This window comes from Oncorhynchus kisutch, linkage group LG30, assembly GCF_002021735.2.
Source record: "Oncorhynchus kisutch isolate 150728-3 linkage group LG30, Okis_V2, whole genome shotgun sequence".
Taxonomy (NCBI): domain Eukaryota; kingdom Metazoa; phylum Chordata; class Actinopteri; order Salmoniformes; family Salmonidae; genus Oncorhynchus; species Oncorhynchus kisutch.
Window position 1 is genome coordinate 8,843,941 of NC_034203.2, and position 21,292 is coordinate 8,865,232.

Genomic DNA, 21,292 nt, shown 5'->3' on the forward strand with positions numbered 1-21,292 from the left:
TGGTGGTCAAACATGTCATAACATACCTTTTTAATTCGCATGATGGTCAAAAAAAAATTGTAATACAAATACTCCAATATCAAACAATAGGTTTTATTCTTCCATCATGCTCAGTTCACTATTGGACATAGGCCTACTGTACTGTAGGCTAATATGTTATTGGGTTGACGATGTGTTAAATATCACATTTTAGTCATTTAGCAGAGGTTCTTATCCAGAGCTACTTACAGTAGTGCGTTCACACATTTTTCATACTGGTCCCCTGTGGGAGTCAAACCCACAACCCTGGCATTGCAAGTGCCAGGCTGTACCAACTGAACCAACACGGGATATATTCACAAGCTGGCATGGGGTTGTTGGATTAAACAAGCAGAATTTAAACAGATGTCCATATGTTTCCATTTTCACATAATCAACATGGAATGAATAATATATGTTTTAAGTATAGGAAAATCACAAATTGAATTGCTAAAGGTATGCTTATGAAACTCCTGATGTTGCGGTCATATAAACTGTGGTGAGACAGTTGCCATCTTCATTCGAGACCGTTTGCTACAGCAGGAAAATAATCCTGCAGCAACAGGAAATGTGAATTGGGAAAGGTGAATTGAACATTTTTGTTTGCATTTCCTGCTGTGCAGTAAAATTCTCAGCAACAAGTGATCAAATTAAGATCCTACACCTGTACATCTTTTCAGTTTATTTCAAGTGTGACATCTTCAAATAACATAATAGTATAATCACAGTGATCCCAGTATATACAGCGGCAACTGTTAGAATGACCGAATAAACAATACTTACACTCTTACAACAGTTAATATCAATAAATATTGAAAAATAATATCTCCAAGGGTCTTTTTTCCACTTTATTTGTGAGGCTTTTTTATTTTCTCTCTCAACAGTCAGTGTTCAAAGTCTTTCAGATATAGTTTTGTTCATCACTAGTGTCCTGAGTGTAACCAGTAGCACTACTTAGAGTTGTAGCAGTCTGTCTGTATTTGTCTTACCAGTAACCGGTTGACTTTACTCTGTAGTTGGGTTGCAATCCTGGTGTCTGTAATATACTGTATCTCCAGTGTCATGTTGAATTTGTGATAATCGTTGACACAGATACCAAGTCCATGGCAAAATACGTACCATGAATATTCCATTCAGTGTAATTGAGTTCAAATAGAAGCAGTTTCACAAAACACTCAACGAATAACATTATTTACAAACGCCAATAATAACAAGACTGCCGCTGTCCTAAAGCAAAGTTTTTACCTCAGAGTTACTGAGGAGCCACTCCCAACATAAAACCCTGGGTAGAGGGGCTCAGTGAATTTGGTGTGGAATGTGTGCAGGTGTGTCCGTATGTTAGAGGAGACTCTGCAGAAGGACAGAATGCCGGCCTGCCAGTCCAGATACACTCCTACTCTGTAGTAAGGGGAGGATTGGACAGGAAACTCAGTGCAGTTATTATTGTGCCAGGTGGTGTTGCTGTGATTAGAGGACTCCAAACTCCAAGACTTACGATTGTATCCAAGCACACAGTCTTTACGCCCTCCTGTCCTGCTGATTCCTTTATATGCCATTCCTATAACAGCCCATTCCCCATTCCAATCTGCCTCCCAGTAACAGGGCCCAGGCCCAGATAGACCCTCTCTACACAGCACCTGTTCGCAGTTCCCAAATCTCTCTGGGTGATCAGGATACCGCTGCTTCTCATCCACCCATGTCACCTTTCTGTTCCCCTCAGACAGAGAGAGGCGTCTGTGTGCTGTGTTTGGGTCCAGTGTGAGATTACGTGCATCTGAATGGGGAGAGGAAGACATAACTGATCACATTTCATCAAATTATCCAACAATTGGGGGGGAGCAACTAAGAAAAAAACTCCACAAAGCTTAAAATGTCCAAGTTGGCTGGACTTAAAATGTAGAAAAATATCGAGATGACATGGAATACTCCATTAACTCAATGATTTTTTTTTGTGCTAAATATTGGTTGAATTAAACAATTGTTGTCTGAACTTAAATATCAAACATTTTCGTTCTAACAGTAAATAGCGAGTTAAGTTTGCTGAGACCCCAACTTAAAATATTGTTGGCCTAAAATACATATTTCCTAGTGTGAATTTCAGCAAGTTACATTTTACTTAATTGTATTACTTGTCAGGGACCGGTTTACAATTAAAGCATACATTTCAGAGGCTGAAATTATGCATTAAAACCAGATATAGCAACAAAAAAAATGGATTTGTTCTCCCCATTAGTGAGATTGTTTATACCCGTTTATCTGGTCTGTGCTTCATATAAGCATATCCAAATTAACTCACTGTCTGGTCCATCAACTGGATCATGACTGAAACTAGAAAGGAGTCAAAGTGGAACATTCCAACAGTCTCATGAGCAAATCAATTTAACTTTTCCCCAACTATACACAATGTTTTGGTCAACCTAAAATATGAATTTCATAAAATACAAAAAGTTGGGTTAATCAAAGAGGCTGTGGAACTAGTTACAACATCTTTTTGAGTTGGGCCACCTCAGTTATTTTTGTTTTTTTACAGTGTATGATTATCTATCATGCCCAGTGGTGTAGCGGAGGTTAAAAGATTTTCTCCCAGCGTGAAAATGTTCCCAGTTCAATAACTGCACGGTCACCTCTATGTGGATGGCTGAGCTCGTAAGGATATTTCTCTCACACCCTCCCTCGATCTCGAAAAAGTGTTTTGCGGGCACGAAGCATTCGCTTCACACATCTGATTATTGACTCTACAGTTATTATGCAATTACTGATTGCCATTAGGCTACAATGGTTTGTTGAGCAATTACGAAAACCATTGCCATCAGAACCTATCCTATTTTTAAGACACGTTGATATTTTCTATAGTGAAACATTGCATACAAAATAGCATAAGAAAACACTTGGAATATATAATATAAACACTTAAATCCATAATGGGCTACAGAACATTTCTACTCTTGATGGGAAAACTGTATTGTATTGTGACTTTGAATAGCCATTAAATAATTTAAGTGCACCCTCTCCCTCCCCTACCAGAGGACCTGAGCCCTGGGACCATGCCTCAGGACTACCTGGCCTGATGACTCCTTGCTGTCCCCGGGCCACCTGGTCGTGCTGCTGCTCCAGTTTCAACGGTTCTGCCTGCGGCTATGGAATCCTGACCTGTTCACTGGATGTGCTATCTTGTCCCAGACTTGCTGTTTTCGACTCTCTCTCTCTCTCTCTACCGCACCTGCTGTCTCTAACTCTGAACGCTCGGCTATGAAAAGCCAACTGACATTTACTCCTGAGGTGCTGACCTGTTGCACCCTCTACAACCACTGTGGTTTATTATTATTTGACCATGCTGGTCATCTATGAACATCTTGGCCATGTACTGTTATAATCTCAACCCGGCACAGCCAGAAGAGGACTGGCCACCCTAGGACTGGCCACCCTTTTCCTAGCCACTGTGCTTCTACATCTGCATTGCTTGCTGTTTGGGGTTTAAGGCTGGGTTTCTGTATAGCACTTTGACATTGGCTGATGTAAAAAGGGCTTTATAAATACATTTGATTGATACAGTGGGCTATTTAGCCTATATTCTGGAATAACTTTCAGCACTGGACAGCTCCTGTGATGACAGTTATGTTTCACTTTGTAGCGAGTGCACTGCATGGTGTTTTGGGAAACGGTATGACATCTTCGGACGTTATTGTTTTTACAATGCATCGTTTGAAATTAGTCTCACAAGTGTTTTAATCTTTATCGGGAAACCAGCCCTGATCATTTGAACATGTCTTTTCATGGCTTTGAGGGGAAAAAAATATTCCATAATTTATATATCTCTTGTGTCCAGGAAAAAAATGTAGTAGGTCTACAACATAGCCGGCTGTCTTTCACTTCACTTTGACCAGTTAAAATGTTTTATTCAGATGTGTCCATCAGCTCAGAAAACAAGTGTACAAAAGAAAATGATACACTTCTGTTATGGACATGAATGGGATAAAGGTTTATTCATCCCAGCAATCAACACTCACATTTAATTTGACCTGGTTGGGTTGCGAAATCTCCAGATCCCATGCTGTAGGAAAAACAAAACAAATGAATAACATGCGCACACACACACACAAATACACACAAATTAATGCAAGCATGTGCATTATGGACACTGCAGAGACAAAGAGCTTTAAACACAACTTCACTAACTTATCTGTGCTCACAACTTTACTAGTCTGTTCCCACACAAGTTACTGGATGTTTGGCTAACAATAAATGAGAAAATGGTACAACATACTTGAGTTTCTCCAGTTTACAGCAGGGATCCTCTAATATAGCAGAGAGCAGATTCACTCCTGAGTGATTGTAGCTCAAGTCCAGCTCTCTCAGGTGTGAGGGGTTTGACCTCAGAGCTGAGGCCAGAGAAGCACAGCCTTTCTTTGCGACTCCACAGAATGACAACCTGCAAGAGTTTATCATGAGTTTACATCCTCTAGTGGAGAAAATGGTAGCTGTGTATGTCTTCCTCAATCACTTAAAACGTGACATTTGTATTTAAAAAAATACATGGTAAAAAATATATAATTAAATACATTAGAATTTAATAAATATTGCATCTTAATTTATGACGATCGTCTTTATGCAATTCGGTACATGGCATTTGGAAAGTATTCAAACCCCTTCCCTTTTTCCACATTTTGTTACGTTACAGCCTTATTCTAAAATTGATTAAATAAAACAGTTTTCCTCAATCTACACACAATACCCCATAAGTATTTTGTGTGTGCAGGTTTACTACAAATAAAAAACAGATACCTTATTTACATAAGTATTCAGACCCTTTGCTATGAGACTTGAAATTGAGCTCCGGTGCATTCTGTTTCCATTGAGCATCCTTGATGTTTCTACAACTTGATTGGAGTCCACATGTGGTAAATTCAATTGATTGGACATGATTTAGAAAGGCACACACCTGTCTATATAAGCTCCCACAGTTGATAGTGCATGTCAGAGCAAAAACCAAGCCATGAGGTCAAAGGAATTGTTTGTAGAGCTCTGAGCCAGGATTGTGTCGAGGCACAGATATGGGGATGGGTAACAACATTTCTGCAGCATTAAATGTCCCCAAGAACACCGTGGCCTCCATCACTCTTTAAATGGAAGAAGTTTGGAACCACCAAAACTCTTCCTAGAGCTGGCCGCCCGGCCAAACTGAGCAATTGGGGGAGAAGGGCCTTGGTCAGGGAGGTGACCAAGAACCCGATGGTCCCTCTGACAAAGCTCCAGAGTTCCTCTGTGGAGATGGAAGAACCTTCCAGAAGGATAACCATCTCTGCAGCACTCAGGCCTTTATGGTAGAGTGGCCAGACGGAAACTACTCCTCAGTAAAAAAGGCACATGACAGCCTGCTTGGAGTTCGCCAAAAGGCACCTAAAGAACTCTCAGACCATGAATAACAAGATTATCTGGACTGATGATACCAAGATTGAACTCTTTGTCCTGAATGCTAAGCGTCACGTCTGGAAGAAACCTGGCACCATCCCTACTGTGAAACATGGTGGTGGCAGCATCATGCTGTGGGGATGTTTTTCAGCGGCAGGGACTAAAAGACTAGTCAGGATCGAGGAAAAGATGAACGGAGCAAAGTACAGAGAGATCCTTGATGAAAACCTGCTCCAGAGCGCTCAGGACCTCGGGCAGGGTTCACCTTCCAACAGGACAACAACCCTAAGCACACGTCCAAGACAAAGCAGGAGTGACTATGGGACAAGTTTCTGAATGTCCTTGAGCGGCCCAGCCGGATCCCAGACTTGAACACGACCAAACATCTCTGGAGAGACCTGAAAATAGCTGTGCAGCGATGTCCCCCCCATCCAACCTGACTCAACCAGCTTGAGAGGATCTACAGAGAAAAATGGGAGAAACTCCCCAAATACAGGTGTGTCAAGATTGTAGCATCATACCAAAGAAGACTTGAGGCTGTAATCGCTGTCAAAGGTGCTTCAACAAAGTACTGAGTAAAGGGTCTGAACACTTATGTAAATGTGATATTTCCGTTTTTTTTTACTACATTTGCTAACATTTCAAAACCTGTTTTTGCTTTGTTATTATGGGGTATTGTGTGTAGATTGATTAGAGAAAAATACTATTTAATCAATTTTAGAATAAGGCTGATACGTAACAAAATGTAGAAAAAGTTTAAATTCAGCTGACATATTAGTCCGATATTGTCCTCTATACATACGGTTGATATATAAGAACTAGTTAACTAATGCAGGAATACTGACCTCAGTGTCTCAAGTTTACAGTGTGGATTCTCCAGTCCAGCTGAGAGGAGTTCTGCTCCTGAATTCCGCAGGTCATTGTCACTCAGGTCCAGCTCTCTCAGGTTTGAAGAGTTTGACATTAGAACTGAGGCCAGATAAGCACAGCCTTTCGCTGTGACTCCACAAAATGACAACCTGCAGAGTGTATCATGAGTTTAAATCGTTTCGTAGTGAAAGTGGGAAATGGAAGCTTTGTATGTCTTCCTCAATCTCTTAAAATATTATAATTATTGATCACATTATTACATATAAGTATTGCATCGTGAAAGTACTTTTTAAAAATACAATTGTATACTGTACAATAGATTTGAAATCAAACGTTCTCTTATGTAGTTAAGTAGCCTAACTATGACATTTAAATTTGGCTGAGGTCAAACACAGTCTGATATTGTTGATAGGGGAATAAATGTGGATTTGAAGAACTATCCAAATGTGAACTAATACAGGAAAACTAACCTCAGTGTCTCAAGTTTACAGTGCGAATTCTCCAGTCCAACAGCGAGCAACTTCACTCCTGAATCTGTCAGCAGGTTGTTGTCACTCAGGTCCAGCTCTCTCAGGTGGGAGAAGTTGAGAGCTGAGGCTAAAGCTTCACAGCATCTCTCTGTGAGGTTACATCCATTCAGCCTATGAAAGGTAAAAATACTAATTTATCACAGTTACACAAATCTAGTGAACAAGTAGCTTATATTTTGATAAAATTGGAAAAATAATGAACATTGGAAAGTTTAATTCCAAAACGCTATATATCCATTTGATTTTTAGATTTGATTTTATTGTTTAAAGAAATTATGAGAGTGGTGGTTTTTTCCACTATCTAATCATGGCATGGTGTTGTTCAATGACATACATGTATTTGTTTAAACTCTATCAGATAGACAAATCATGTTTTTTTGGGCAAAATGCTACAGCGGCTTCAGAAAGTATTCACACCCCTGGACTTTTTCCACATTTTGTTGTGTTACAGCCTGAATTTAAAATGGATTAAATGTAGATTTTTTGGGGGTCACTGGCCTACACACACACACACACACACACACACACACACACACACACACACACACACAATACCCCATGATGTCGAAGTGGAATTATGTTTTTAGAAAGTTTTACAAATTAATAAATGAAAAGCTGAAATGTCTTGAGTCAATAAGTATTCAACCCCTTTGTTATGGCAAACCTAAATAAGTTCAGGCGTAAAAAAAATGCTTAACAAGTCACATAAGTTGCATGGACTCACTCTGTGTGCAATAATATTGTTTAGCATTATTTTGGAATCATTACCTCATCTCTGTACCCCACACATACAATTATCTGTAAGGTCCCTCAGTCGAGCACTGAATTTCAAACGGATTCAACCACAACAACCAGGGAGGTTTTCCAATGCCTTGCAAAAAACGGCACCAATTGGTTGATGGGTTGAAAGAAAATATTGGAGAGAAAAAAGCAGCCATTGAATATCCCTTTGAGCATGGTGAAGTTATACATTACACTTTGCATGGTGTATCAATACACCCAGTCACTACAAAGATACATGCGTTCTTCCTAACTCAGTTGCCGGAGAGGGAGGAAACTGAGGCCAAAGGTGACTTTAAAACAGTTAGAGTTTAATGGTTGTGATAGGAGAAAACTGAGGATGGATCAACAACATTGTAGTTACTCCACAATACTAACCTAATTGACAGTGAGAAGAAGGAAGCCTGTACAGAATAAAAAAATATTCCACTCTCCATATTTTCAAGCTTAATGGTGGCAGCATTATGGTATGGGTTTTGCGGACAGGGAAGTTTTGCAGGATAAAACATAAACGGAATGAAGCTAAGCACAGGCTAAATCCGAGAGGAAAAGCTGGTTGTCTGCTTCCCACTAAACACGGAGATTCAATTCACCTTTCAACAGGACAATAACCTAAAACATAAGGCCAAATCTACACGGGGGTTGCTTATCAAGAAGACCGTGAGTGTTCCTTGAGTGGCTGAGTATTTTTTTTTACTTTTTTTACTTAAATCTACTTGAAAGAGCTTGAAGAATTTTGAAAATAATAAATGGGCAAATGTTGCACAATCCAGGTGTGGAAAATTCTTACCCAGAAAGACTCACAAGCTGTAATTGCTGCCAAAGGTGCTTTTACAAACTATTGACTTAGGGGTGTGAATACTTATATAAATACTTGTATTTTATTTTTAATAAATGTGCACAGGCTAAATCTGCTAGGATTTAGCCTGTGCTTAGCTCTATTCCGTTTCTTTCCGTTGTGGACCCCAGGAAGAGTAGCTGAGTAGAAAATGGGGATCTTAATAAATACAACAAAAAATATATATATATATTTCAAAAAGCATGTTTTCACTTTGTCATAGGGTATTGCATGTAGGTGGGTGACACAAAAAATAAGTTATTAATCGGTTCATTTCGAATTTAGGCTGTAACACAACAATATGTGGTCAAGGGGTATGAATACTTTCTGAAGGCACTGTATATATTCGCTTCAGGGAAATAATTAGTACTGATAGATTTTGCAGAGCCAAATGTAACAAATAACTACATTTTTAATAAAGACATTTACAAATGATACATTTGTGAGATATACATACACACACACGCTACCGTTCAAAAGTTTGGGGTCACTTAGAAATGTCCTCGTTTTTTGAAGAAAATTTAAAATATTGTCCATTAAAATAACATCAAATTGATCAGAAATACAGTGTAGACATTTGTTGTAAATGACCATTGTAGCTGGAAATAGTAGATTAAAGAAATAAGAAAAGAAAAAAAGGAATATCTACATAGGCGTACAGAGGCCCATTATCAGCAACCATCACTCCTGTGCTCCAATGGCACGTTGTGTTAGCTAATCCAAGTTTATAATTTTAAAAGGCTAATTAATCATTAGAAAACCCTTTTGCAATTATGTTAGCACAGCTGAAAACTTTTGTGCTGATTTAAAGAAGCAATAAAACTGGCCTTCTTTAGACTAGTTGAGTATCTGGAGCATCAGCATTTGTGGGTTCGATTACAGGCTCAAAATGGCCAAACTTGGATTAGCTAACACAACGTGCCATCGGAGCACAGGAGTGATGGTTGCTGATAATGGGCCTCTACGCCTATGTAGATATTCCATTTTAAAAAATCTGCCTTTTCCAGCTACAATAGTCATTTACAACATTAACAATGTCTACACTGTATTTCTGATCAATTTGATGTTATTTTAAATGGACATTTTATTTTATTTTAAAAAACAAGGACATTTCTAAGTGACCCCAAACTTTTGAACGGTGGTGTGAGTTATACAAAATCAATACAGTAATATAAGATCTGTAAAACATTTAAATTTGACATTTTAGTCATTTAGCAGATGCTCTTATTCAGAGTGACTTGCAATAAGTGCATTCATCTTAAGACGACATGGCATGGAATGTTTGTATCCTGTATGATTGACTATACAGTCAAACATACAGGTCACGAACATTCCATTCCATCTAAACAATGGATATCTAAAATCTATGAATGAAAAATTTGAGAACAGTAATATTTTCCACACACATTAAGGTACCCATAAGCAATCATTTCTGATGACAAAAACACATGTGAAATTGGTGGATATAGCATTTTGGAAATAAACTCTTCACATGTATAATATAATTGCATTTTGACTGACCATTTATAATATAGTATGTTTTCAACTCACAGAGATGTTCTGGAGGCTTTGACGACTGGCAACAGTCTCAGAAGCCCCTTTTCTGATCTGGAGTATTTCTTCAGATCAAACACAACCAGCGCCTCTTCTGAAGTCAACAACACAAAGACCAGAGCTGACCACTGTGCAGGTGAGAGTTCTTTTCTGGAGACATTTCCTGAGCTCAGGTAGTTTTGGATCTCCTTCACCAGTGAATGGTCATTTAGTTCATTTAGACAGTGGAACAGATTGATGCACTTCTCTGGAGAGTGATTGTTTCTGATCTTCCTCTTTATGTACTTGACTGTTTGCTCATGGCACTGAGAGCTGCTTCTCGTGCTCCTTGTCGGTGTCAGTAGGCCGTGTAAGTGAGACTGATTGGACTCTAGTGAGAGGCCCAGAAGGAAGCGGAGGAACAGGTCCAGGTGTCCATTCTTACCCCGTAAGGCTTTATCCACAGCACTCTTGTGAAAGGTGAAGGCAGATTTTAATGTAAACTTCCTAAGAATGTTTCTGATGGTGGAAAGTTCTTTGTTCATTAGGTTTACATTGTTGTTGTTGAATGATAAAAAGACATACAACGCAGCCAGAAACTCCTGGATGCTCAGATGCACAAAGCAGTACACCTTCTCCTGGAACGGCCCATAATCCCCTCTGAAGAGCTGTGTGAACACTCCCAAGCGAACCGAAGCTTCTCTGGCACTAATGCCACACTCTTGCAGATCTGACTCATAGAAAATGAGGTTGCCATTTTTTAGCTGTTGAAAGGCCAGTTTTCCAAGTGCCATAATGCTCTCTTTATCCCAGTGTGGCTCTCCCTCGCCTTTCTCATTATATTTCTCGTTCATCTGTTTAGCATGAAACACCAGTAAACCAAGGAATAATTGAGTCAGAGTCTTTGGTATTTCTCCATTCGTATCTGTGCTCAATATGCGCTCCAGAACTGTCGCTGCGATCCAACAGAAGACTGGTATGTGGCACATGATGTGGAGACTCCTTGATGTCTTAATGTGTGAGATGATTCTGTTTGCCAGATTCTCATCACTGAACCTCTTCCTGAAGTACTCCTCCTTCTGTGAGTCATTGAACCCTCGTACTTCTGTCACCTGGTCAACACACCCAGAAGGAATCTGATTGGATGCTGCAGGTCTGGAGGTTATCCAGAGGCGAGCAGAGGGAAGCAGATTCCCATTGATGAGGGATTTCAGAAGCACATCCACTAAGGTTGGCTCTGTAGCTTTATCCCAGCTATCATTCTTCTTGTAGTCTAGAGGCAATCGACACTCATCTAGACCATCAAGGACAAATAGAACTTTGTACCTGCTCTCATTGTAGTTTGGGTTTCCTGAGTCTTGTAATTTTGTGAAGACCTGATAGAGAAATTCCTTCTCAATCACTTTTGCCTCTCTGATGCATTCATGAACAAGATCCACTAAACTCAGCATTTTCTTCCGCACCAAATTTAGCTCTCGAAAAGGCAGTGAAAATATGAACTGGATATCTTGATTTGCTTTTCCTTCAGCCCAGTCCAAAATGAACTTAAGTACAGAGAATGTTTTTCCAATGCCAGCGACTCCCTTCGTCAGCACAGTTCTGGTAGGTTTGTCTTGTCCAGTTACAAATGTAAAGATGTTATTGCATTCGATCAACCTTTCTTCTGTCGCTGCCGGTGTGATGGATGCGATCTCAATCTGTCTTACCTCGTGTTCATTATTGACCTCTTCACTTCCACCCTCTGTGATGTAGAGTTCTGTGTAGATCTTATTGAGAAGTGTTTTCTTTCCCTGTTTTGGCACCCCCTCAAATACATGCTGAATCTTCTCCTTCAGTTTGTATTGGAATTTACGCCGGTACTTCTCAACATCTTCATACGAAGGACCTGACAATGGATATACAATTACAGTTTAAGATTAGGTATAATCAAGGTTTGATTGTATTTAGCGACTCAATTATCAGTCCCTCCGTGATTTTGCGAAGCCAAAGAGGTGTTTATTTTAATAAAGTTATTGTTTAAGTGGCTTAATAATTGAACAGTGCACAAAAATTGCGACTGTGATTCCTGAATTGCAGCGCTTGTTGGAGTATTTTTTTTATATGTATTCTGAAATTATACTTCAGTTGCATTGTTTGCTAGCTGGTTAGCTAGCTCATTGGCCTCAATTGGAAAATGTTGCTAACGCTAGCTAGCAAGTTAATATAACTTATTCTCTCGATGTATATTAGCCAGATAAGTTAGTTGTATCTGAATATAACTCTCAACTGCTGTCAACATCAGAATAAGATTTGCAAGCACTAGTTAGGTCCAGAAGTGGTTAACAGCTTTGACTGAATGCTGACAGTTCATTCAGAGCCATCCAGTGGCTAGCCAAACTACAGAATTGTGTGTTGTAACGTAACTAAAGTTCGGGAGGAAAGACCACACATGAATTTACATTTCCTCCCCTTTTGACAATCAAACTATTTAGAACTCCTTGTCAGGGCTGGACTACCCCATTTGGGGTCCCGGGACACAGAAAACAGCTAACTTCCTTCATTTCAACATATTTTGCCAAAAATTTGCAGTTTTATAAAGTTATTCTACACATTTTATTTATTTATTTGCCGTTTTAAAGCTAATTTCCTGCAATTCTATGGTTTTTGCCATTGGTCAGAAAGAAAAACGTGGTGTTTTATAGCTCATCTCATGCTATTGTTCATGTTTTGCCACATGCAAGCCACATGCCCTGCTCCTTGGTGGACCCGAGAGGCCGTGCTGCCTACCATCGCATCGGAGTCTCGGCTATTCATCCATCGTCGGTCAAGTAAATCATCGTGATGCAGAATCTAATCTGTTCTAAGAATTTCTCTCCACAATCCCGTATTCTCTTCTTTCATATTAAGAGTAATGTTTGATAAACGCTCTGCTGTTTTGCACATTTAATTATGCTATTCATTTAAGTATTGTTCATGGTCACATTTACAACAGCCCACATATTGTTGGATTATGCTAATTTCAACCAACCATATATTGTCCACCATACTATTTAGACTGGCTTTCTGCCATCATTATGTCCTGCCATTGTTTTTCTCTCTCTTGTTATCTTGCTCTCTCCCTCCATTTTCTTCCACTAAACTACTTCTCCCTCTTTCCCATTGGTTTACTACAGCTGCCCTTCCTACCCGGTGCTACAACTACATCCACCTCCCCGCATGTTGCCCATCAACCTGGGAGACACCATGCTCCCGAGGTCCACCATGATGTAATTCCCTGCCACCTCCACTGCCGTATAGTCATTCCACCAACTCAGCCCAAACCAGCTCCGGACATGGTTTCTCACTCCACAGATTACAACCTGTCATCCAACACAGACTTCACGTCCCTGCAGCTTCCCTGACGCCCCAGCAGTACGACTCTCCCTGAACCGAACCTCCCAGCTTCAGATGCTTACATCCACAACCCCTCTCAACCGTGCAGTAAAACCTCCACTTCCCAAAGCTTCCCTGATCTTCTGCCATTGTCGGGATTCCTTCGGGATTCCCTTGCATGACACAGTCACCATTCATACCCAAGCCCACGGTTCCGCCACAACCAGATGCTATCGCAGTCCAACAATCTCATACGATCATACTGACGTCCTCCTTTGCTGAAGCCTGTTCATCTGGTTCACATCGGATTAGCCATGACGCGTTTCTCCATTCAAATCGTTTGCTCAATCTACACGTCTCCAAACTCCAAATTCCTCTGACAGTGCAAATTGGACACCAAAAATTGCAAATTGCCTTGCAAAATGTCAGAATTGTCGCAGCAGAGTAAATCATTTTTGCCCGCAATGGTATATTAACAAAACGCTGCGAAATCCTGGAGGGACTGATTTATTATTAAGGACAGAATACAAACTTCAGATGCGTGGGGCCAAAAGAAACTGTAATCCATGGCTTGGTTTTCTATAACAGCCACTACAAACTTCAGCCACCGCTAGTTATACATCAATGGAAGTGATTTGGCCATGAAATTATTAACAGGCACTGCATACCCCTATCACTCCCATAGATATTGTCGTAGCAGTGGTGAAAGTTAACTGAAGTTTGTAGTGGCTGTTTAAAGACAATTGAAAAAAATCCTAGCCCATAGTTCCTCACCCTGAAAGCAGTCTATCTAATATTAAGTTGTAAAATACAACCCTTTAATGCTACATTCTGGGAATACATTATTTCTTTTTTTTAAATGAGAAGACATATAGTTGTATTGTGAGATACATAGTGAGATTTTATGTTATTTACCATCATCTGTAGAGTTAACAGTAGTGAGTTTATGTCCCTTAACATGGTCTCCAGGCTCAGTGTGGTTGGAGAGATCTGCAGAAGTATCCTGAACATCCTGAACTGGTACGGTGCTTGTGTTCAGGTTGGGCCTGTTTGGTGTGGCTGATACTCCTGCTGTGGCTTGGTGTTCTGTCCCTGACATTGGAACTAGATAAAACAAAAATGTATATACATTGATGTATTTATCAGTCAAGGAGGTCTGCATTTGTTTTATTTTGGAGGGACTAAATAATGTATGATAAAGTGGTCCTCCAAAGAAAGGGGTAGTGGGGGTGCAATTAAAGAAAATATATTCCCCTCCTTAAGTAACTCTTTCCCTCCTAGTCGGCAAACACGTCTGGTTTCAATCAAATGTGAATTTTAGAATGATTACAGTCTCAAGCATACAGTATGAATCCTGAGCTATTTTTAGTCTGTCTTTAACTTACCAGCTAGATCATTCCGTTTAATCTTTTGCAGAATATGGTGTGTCATCTCCAGAGCACCAGCTTCCCTATAGGTATGCACCATCTGATCCACTGTGTCCTCTCTTTTAGCATTTTCCAGCCTGCTAACTGGGATGGGAGATGAGCCACCCAAAACAGGCTGCTTCAGGTACCACTGAAATGACTTCAACTCCTCACTGGTCAGTTGTAGTAGAATAGCTAGCAACCGCTCTGGGACAGGTGTGGGTGGAGCAGGTGATGAGGTGTCCATTTTAGATCACTTGACACTATTAAACAACAGAACAAGTAAAATGTGTATCTAACGTTCACACAAAACACAACACTAGGCCCCTGTCAATTGTGTCAATCTGCTGTTGATATGGCATTATTGGAGGACTGAATAGTTTGAGGGAGCATGTCTTTGGCAATTGAATGAGGGGCGCTATTTAAAAATGGGGATGGATAGCCAACTTGAACAAGCTAAATTAAGTATGCAGCAGTGGCGGTTGGTGCCATTTATTTTTTTGGATCATGGCCTTATTTCTATTACAGCATATTGGATGACTATCATTTACTGTATATTCCATTCACCCAGCTCAGTGTAACATTAATAGGTTTAGGCTAGCTACTACATGGTGCTCATTTTCCCTATACCCATCATGAATGAGGTTGCTACAACCTACGAATGTAAGTTTACAATGTAGGTGCACAGGTCGAGTGCAAAATGCCAAACCTTCATACCATAACTGCTAACTGCTACACACAGCCTATATTGTTGTCACCATATTAACTAGCATCATAGTCAACATAGCTACTAGAACTAACACGTTAGTAAACCAGCTACAATCATGCAGTACAGTGTACAGCAAGCAGTTTAGCAGTTTTATAAAACCAAAAACGTACCTTGACTTGGAAGAGTTAGTGTTGGATAGCCATAGCCAGATAGCTAACATAGCATCTCCGCTTGAGCAGGGTGTTTGACTATGCTAAACTAGCTAGCTGCATTCCCTGGCTAAGAAAGTGAAAGTGAATAAAGAATAAATAATAGCTAGCTCTCTCTCTCATTCTCTCAATTGCTTCTCCATTTTTTTATAAATTAATTTGTTCAAAACTGTTCAACTAGTCTTTCTCTCTGTCATCTACTCACCATATTTTATGCACTGCAGTGCTATCTAGTTGTAGCTTATGCTTTCAGTACTAGATACTTTCTATGATCCTTTGATTGGGTGGACAACATGTCAGTTCATGCACAAAGAGCTCTGATAGGTTGGAGAATGTCCTCCAGAAGTTGTCAAACTTACTGTGTAAGTCTATGGAATGGGGTGAAAACAATGCGCTTCCTAGGTTTCGTATTGAAGTCAATGTACAATGAAGTCAGTGCATTCGCAAAGTATTCAGACCTTCACTTTTTCCACATTTTGTTACATTACAGCCTTATTCTAAAATTGATTACATAAAACAAAATCCTCAATTTACACACAATACCCCATAATGACAAAGCGTAAACATGTTTTTAGAAATGTTAGCAAATGTTATTATTTTGTAATATATATTTACATAAATATTCAGACCCTTTGCTATGCGACTCAAAATTGATCTCAGGTGCATTCTGTTTCCAATGATCATCCTTGAGACGTTTCTACAACTTGGAGTCCAAATGTGGTACATTCAATTGATTGGACATGCTTTGGAAAGGCACACACCTTTCTATATAAGCTCCCACAGTGGACAGTGCATGTCAGAGCAAAATCCAAGCCATTAGGTTGAAGGAATTGTCCATAGAGCTCCAAGACAGGATTGTGACAAGGCACAGATCTGGGGAAGGGTACCAAAATAATTATGTAGCATTGGTCCCCAAGAACATGGTGGCCTCCATCATTCTCAAATGAAGAAGTTTGGAACCACCAAGACTCTTCCTAGAGCTGGCCGCCCGGCCAAACTGAGCAATCGGGGGAGAAGGGCGTTGGTCAGGGAGGTAACAAGAACCCGATGGTCACTCTGACAGAGCTCTAGAGTTCCTCTGTGGAGATGGTTGTCCTTCTGGAAGATTCTCCCATCTCTGCAGCACTCCACCTATCAGGCCTTTATGGTAGAGTGGCCAGACGGAAGCCACTCTTCAGTAAAAGGCACATGGCAGTCCGCTTGGAGTTTGCCAAAAGACACCTAAAGGACTCTCAGACCACGAGAAACAAGATTCTCTGGTCTGATGATACCAAGATTGAACTCATTAGCCTGAATGCCAAGCGTCACGTCTGGAGGAAACCTGGCACCATTCCTACTGTGAAGCATGGTGGTGGCAGCATCATGCTGTGGGAATGTTTTTCAGCGGCAGGGACTGGGAGACTAGTCAGGATTGAGGGAAAGATGAACGGAGCAAAGTACAGAGAGATCCTTGATGAAAACCTGCTCCAGAGCAGTGTCACCTTCCACCTGGACAACGGCCCTAAGCACACAGCCAAGACAACACAGGAGTGGCTTCGGGACAAGCCTATGAATGTCCTTGAGTTGCCCAGCCAGAGCCCAGATTTTAACCCGATCTAACATCTCTAGAGAGACCTGAAAATAGCTGTGCAGCGACGCTCACCATCGAACCTGACAGAGCTTGAGAGGATCTGCAGAGATGCATCAGAGAAAATGCCCACATAGGTGTGCCAAACTTGTAGCGTCATACCTAAGAAGACTCAAGGCTGTAATCTCTGCTAAAGATGCTTCAACAAAGTACTGAGTAAAGTGTCTGAATACTTTGTTTTACATTTGCAAGTAAAAATTAAATCGGGTATTGTGTATAGATTGATGAAGATTTATTCATCAATCCCCTGGGAATGTACAGTACCCAGAGGATGACAGAAACTAGCTGTCCTCCGGCTACACCATGGTGCTACCACAGAGAGTGCTGTTGAGGCTACTGTAAACCTTCATTGCAAAACAGTATGTTTTAATCAATTATTTGAGGATGTGAATATATACTTAAAGTACTTAAATAACCATGTATATCTCTCTCGGACAAGGGGACTTTTATCAAAATATTTGGCTAAATACACTAACGGTCAAAAGTTGACACCTACTCATTCAAGGGTTTTTCTTTATTTTGACTATTTTCTACATTGTAGAATAATAGTGAAGACATCACAACTATGAAATAACACATATGGAATCATGTAGTAACCAAAAAAGTGTTACAACAATTGTTTATTTTAGATTCTTCAAAGTAGCCACCCTTTGCTCCAGCTTCACCTGGAATGCTTTTCCAACCATCTTGAAGGAGTTCCCACATATGCTGAGCACTTGTTTGCTGCTTTTCCTTCACTCTGCGATCCGACTCATCCCAAACCATCTCAATTTGGTTGAGATCGGGGGATTGTGAAGGCCAGGTCATCTGATACAGCACTCGATCACTCTCCTTCTTGGTAAAATAGCCCTTACACAGCCTGGAGGTGTGTTGGGTCATTGTCCTGTTGAAAAAAAAAAGATAGTCCCACTAAGCGCAAACCAGATGGGATGGTGTTTCGCTGCAGAATGCTGCGGTATCCATGCTGGTTAAGGGTGCCTTGAATTCTAAATAAATCACAAACAATGTCACCAGCAAAGCACACCCACACCATAACACCTTCTCCTCCATGCTTTACAGTGGAAAATACACATGCAGAGATCATCCATTCACCCACACTGCGTCTCACAAAGAACCAAAAATCTCCAATTTGGACTCCAGACCAAAGGACACATTTCCACCGGTCTAATGTACATTGCTTGTGTTTCTTTTTTTATTTTATTTTACTAGGCAAGTCAGTTAAGAACAAATTCTTATTTTCAATAACGGCCTAGGAATAGTGGAAATGTTGCAGAAATGTTCAAAGTTCTTGAAATTTTGTCTTAAAAGTAATAATGGACTGTCGTTTCTCTTTGCTTATTTGAGCTGTTCTTGCCATAATATGGACTTAGCCCTATTTTGGTAAAAGACCATCTTCTGTATACCCCCCTACCTTGTCACAACACAAGTGATTGGCTCAAACGCATTAAGAAGGAAAGAGTTTCCACAAATTAACTTAAGAAGGCACACCTGTTAATTTAAATGCATTCCAGGTGACTACCTCATGAAAGCTGGTTGAGAAAATGCCAAGAGTGTGCAAAGCTGTAATCAAGGCAAAGGGTGGCTATTGATTTGTTTAACACTTTTTTGGTTACTACATGATTCGATATGTGTTATTTTATAGTTTGTCTTCACTATTATTCTCCAATGTAGAAAATAGTAAAAATAGAGAAAAACCCTTGAAAGAGTAGGTGTTCTAAAACTTTTGACCGGTAGTTTATATAGCCGAATATATTGATAAAAGTCCCCTTGTCCGAGAGAGACTTACATGGTTATTAAAAAACACTAAGTATATATTCACGCCACCAAATAATTGATTAAAACACACTGTTTTGCAATGAAGGTTTACAGTAGCCTCAACCGCACTCTCTGGGGTAGCAACATGGTATAGCCGGAGGACAGCTAGTTTCCGTCATCCTCTGGGTACCGTGCATTTGGAAAGTAATTCAGACCCCTTGACTTTTTCCACATTTTGTTTTACGTTACAGCCTTATCCTAAAATGGACAAAAAAAAAAATGTTCATCAATCTACACACAATACCCGATAAATTAAAAACATTTTTGCAAATGTAAAAAATAATATATCAACTTTACATAGGTATTCAGACACTTTACTCAGTACTTTGTTGAAGCATCTTTGGCAGAGATTACAGCCACGAGTCTTCTTGGGTATGACGCTACAAGCTTGGCACACCTGTATGTGGGGAGTTTCTCTGATGCAGATCCTCTCAAGTTCTGTCAGGTTCGATGGAGAGCGTCGCTGCACAGCTATTTTCAGGTCTCTCCAGAGATGTTCTATCGAGTTTAAATCCAACTCAAGGACATTCATAGGCTTGTCATAGTTTTTATGTTTTCACTATTATTCTACAATGTAGAAAATAGTTTTAAAAAATAAAGAAAAACCCTTGAATGAGTGGTGTTCTAAAACTTTTGAAAGGTAGTGTAGGTCAGACACTTCAGAACAAACTTCCTTTAGATTTTTTTTTGTGGGGGGGACTATCTGTTGTTCTATGTAGTGAATCTGTTAAATGCGTTTGTATGGGCTAAAAGCATTAATGCCCCCCCAAAAATTATATATAAACATTGTATACCACCCCCACCCGGCTTAGACAAAGCTTGGGCTGTAATGGTTAACAGTTTAAGGAACAAAGAGTAACAGAGTAAGATGGTAAAAACCAGCTCTCACTTTAAGAAGCAGTACTACTCACCCTGAAATGCATCTCAACTACTGACAAACACTTGAATCGTATCATATTTAGCGGAAACATACCAGTCTTAGCTTTCAGGAATGGGTCATATAGCTAATAGCCCAAACCGTTCAAATGCTATGTTGCAGCCAGTAAAACTGAGAGGAAATCAAGGGGGTTTGTGGGATTTGTCCGCAATTTCGGGGCCATGGGGTGACGAACAAATAACACATAGGTAAAGCTCTGACTTTGACTTACATGTAAAGTTAAAAATGTTCCATTCAGTAGTGGTTCACTTTCTTGTCAGGTAATATTGAGTAACCTTTTATTAAATCGGGGAAATGTGAGCAGGGTTCCACAATATTAATCAATAAAATATGTACAAATAAATATTTAAGTATTACCTCTGTTTGCTCTGTTAAAATAGTAAAATTCAAGTTTACTTACTTCATTCTCTCTTCTCTTTAAAGCAGCATATTCTGCCTCGGTTCTCTAAAATAACCACACGGACAGGAAACTACTATAATCAGGAAGCTTTAAAGTTGCCTTGTCATGAGTTTTAGGGTGTTCTCACACTTGGTTCTATTCATCCGATTTTTGTGAACGTTATTATTAAGAGTATTTCTAATTTTGTTGTCAGCCCATATGTAGGAGAATTAAAAGGGTTATTCCATCAATCTTCAAATGATTAGAATAGTACACAACACAGAACAGAACAACCAGGTTGAGAGTCAGTGGCCCAAACCTGCGAACAGGAATATTCCAAGTTCAGACAGAAGGGTGGAGTCTGATCGCTATGATCACCAGGAACTTTACTTTTGGTTTCTCATTGTTGTGCAACTAGTGCTGCCTGTTGATGTTAAATAGGCAGCTACAGTAACTGGATGATATTAACATCTTCGGTTTTTATTTCATTAAATGTATTTTATTTCATCTGGGTGCCTACGTTACCTACGTTACCTGGTACTACCCGTAGCTCCCATTCTCATCAGTCCGAGAAAACACAGGAAGGTGTGTTGCAGATTACTCCTGTGTAGAAGTCCATAACGTGAAATAAATAAAGCATCCCAGGGTTAATGCTATGGGTACTGTTATAAGGGGGTGTGAGACTATTAAAACATGTAACTTTCATCGTTGTTATTGATATAGTTTTACAGTGCTAAAAAGTATTGCTATTGCTAGCTAGCACGCCTTTCTGTGGTGCAGATGGTTAGCAGAGCTGCCGAGTTATGCTAGCGGAACAGTGGGTTAATTGCTTTGTTCAGGGGCAGAACAATATATTTTTACCTTGTCAGCTCTGGGATTCG

At 39.9% G+C, this 21,292-nt stretch overlaps 1 protein-coding gene across 2 annotated transcripts; it reads right to left on the reverse strand.

Annotated features, from left to right (window-relative positions):
- Positions 1-20,764, reverse strand: LOC109875033 (NACHT, LRR and PYD domains-containing protein 3). Of its 2 annotated transcripts, XM_020467173.2 has the most exons (9): positions 20,433-20,763; positions 14,715-14,998; positions 14,245-14,433; positions 9,997-11,863; positions 6,768-6,938; positions 6,273-6,446; positions 4,283-4,447; positions 4,026-4,069; positions 1-1,792 (listed from the first exon to the last, which is right to left on the reverse strand). In XM_020467173.2, exons 2-9 carry the CDS (start codon positions 14,980-14,982, stop codon positions 1,260-1,262), a joined length of 3,411 nt encoding a protein of 1,136 aa, XP_020322762.1. In that variant the 5' UTR covers positions 14,983-14,998; positions 20,433-20,763; the 3' UTR covers positions 1-1,259. The 2 variants fall into 2 exon arrangements, with proteins under 2 accessions (XP_020322762.1, XP_020322763.1); XM_020467174.2 differs by lacking the exon at positions 6,273-6,446 and having other exon boundaries at positions 20,433-20,764.
- Positions 20,765-21,292: the final 528 nt, after the last annotated feature.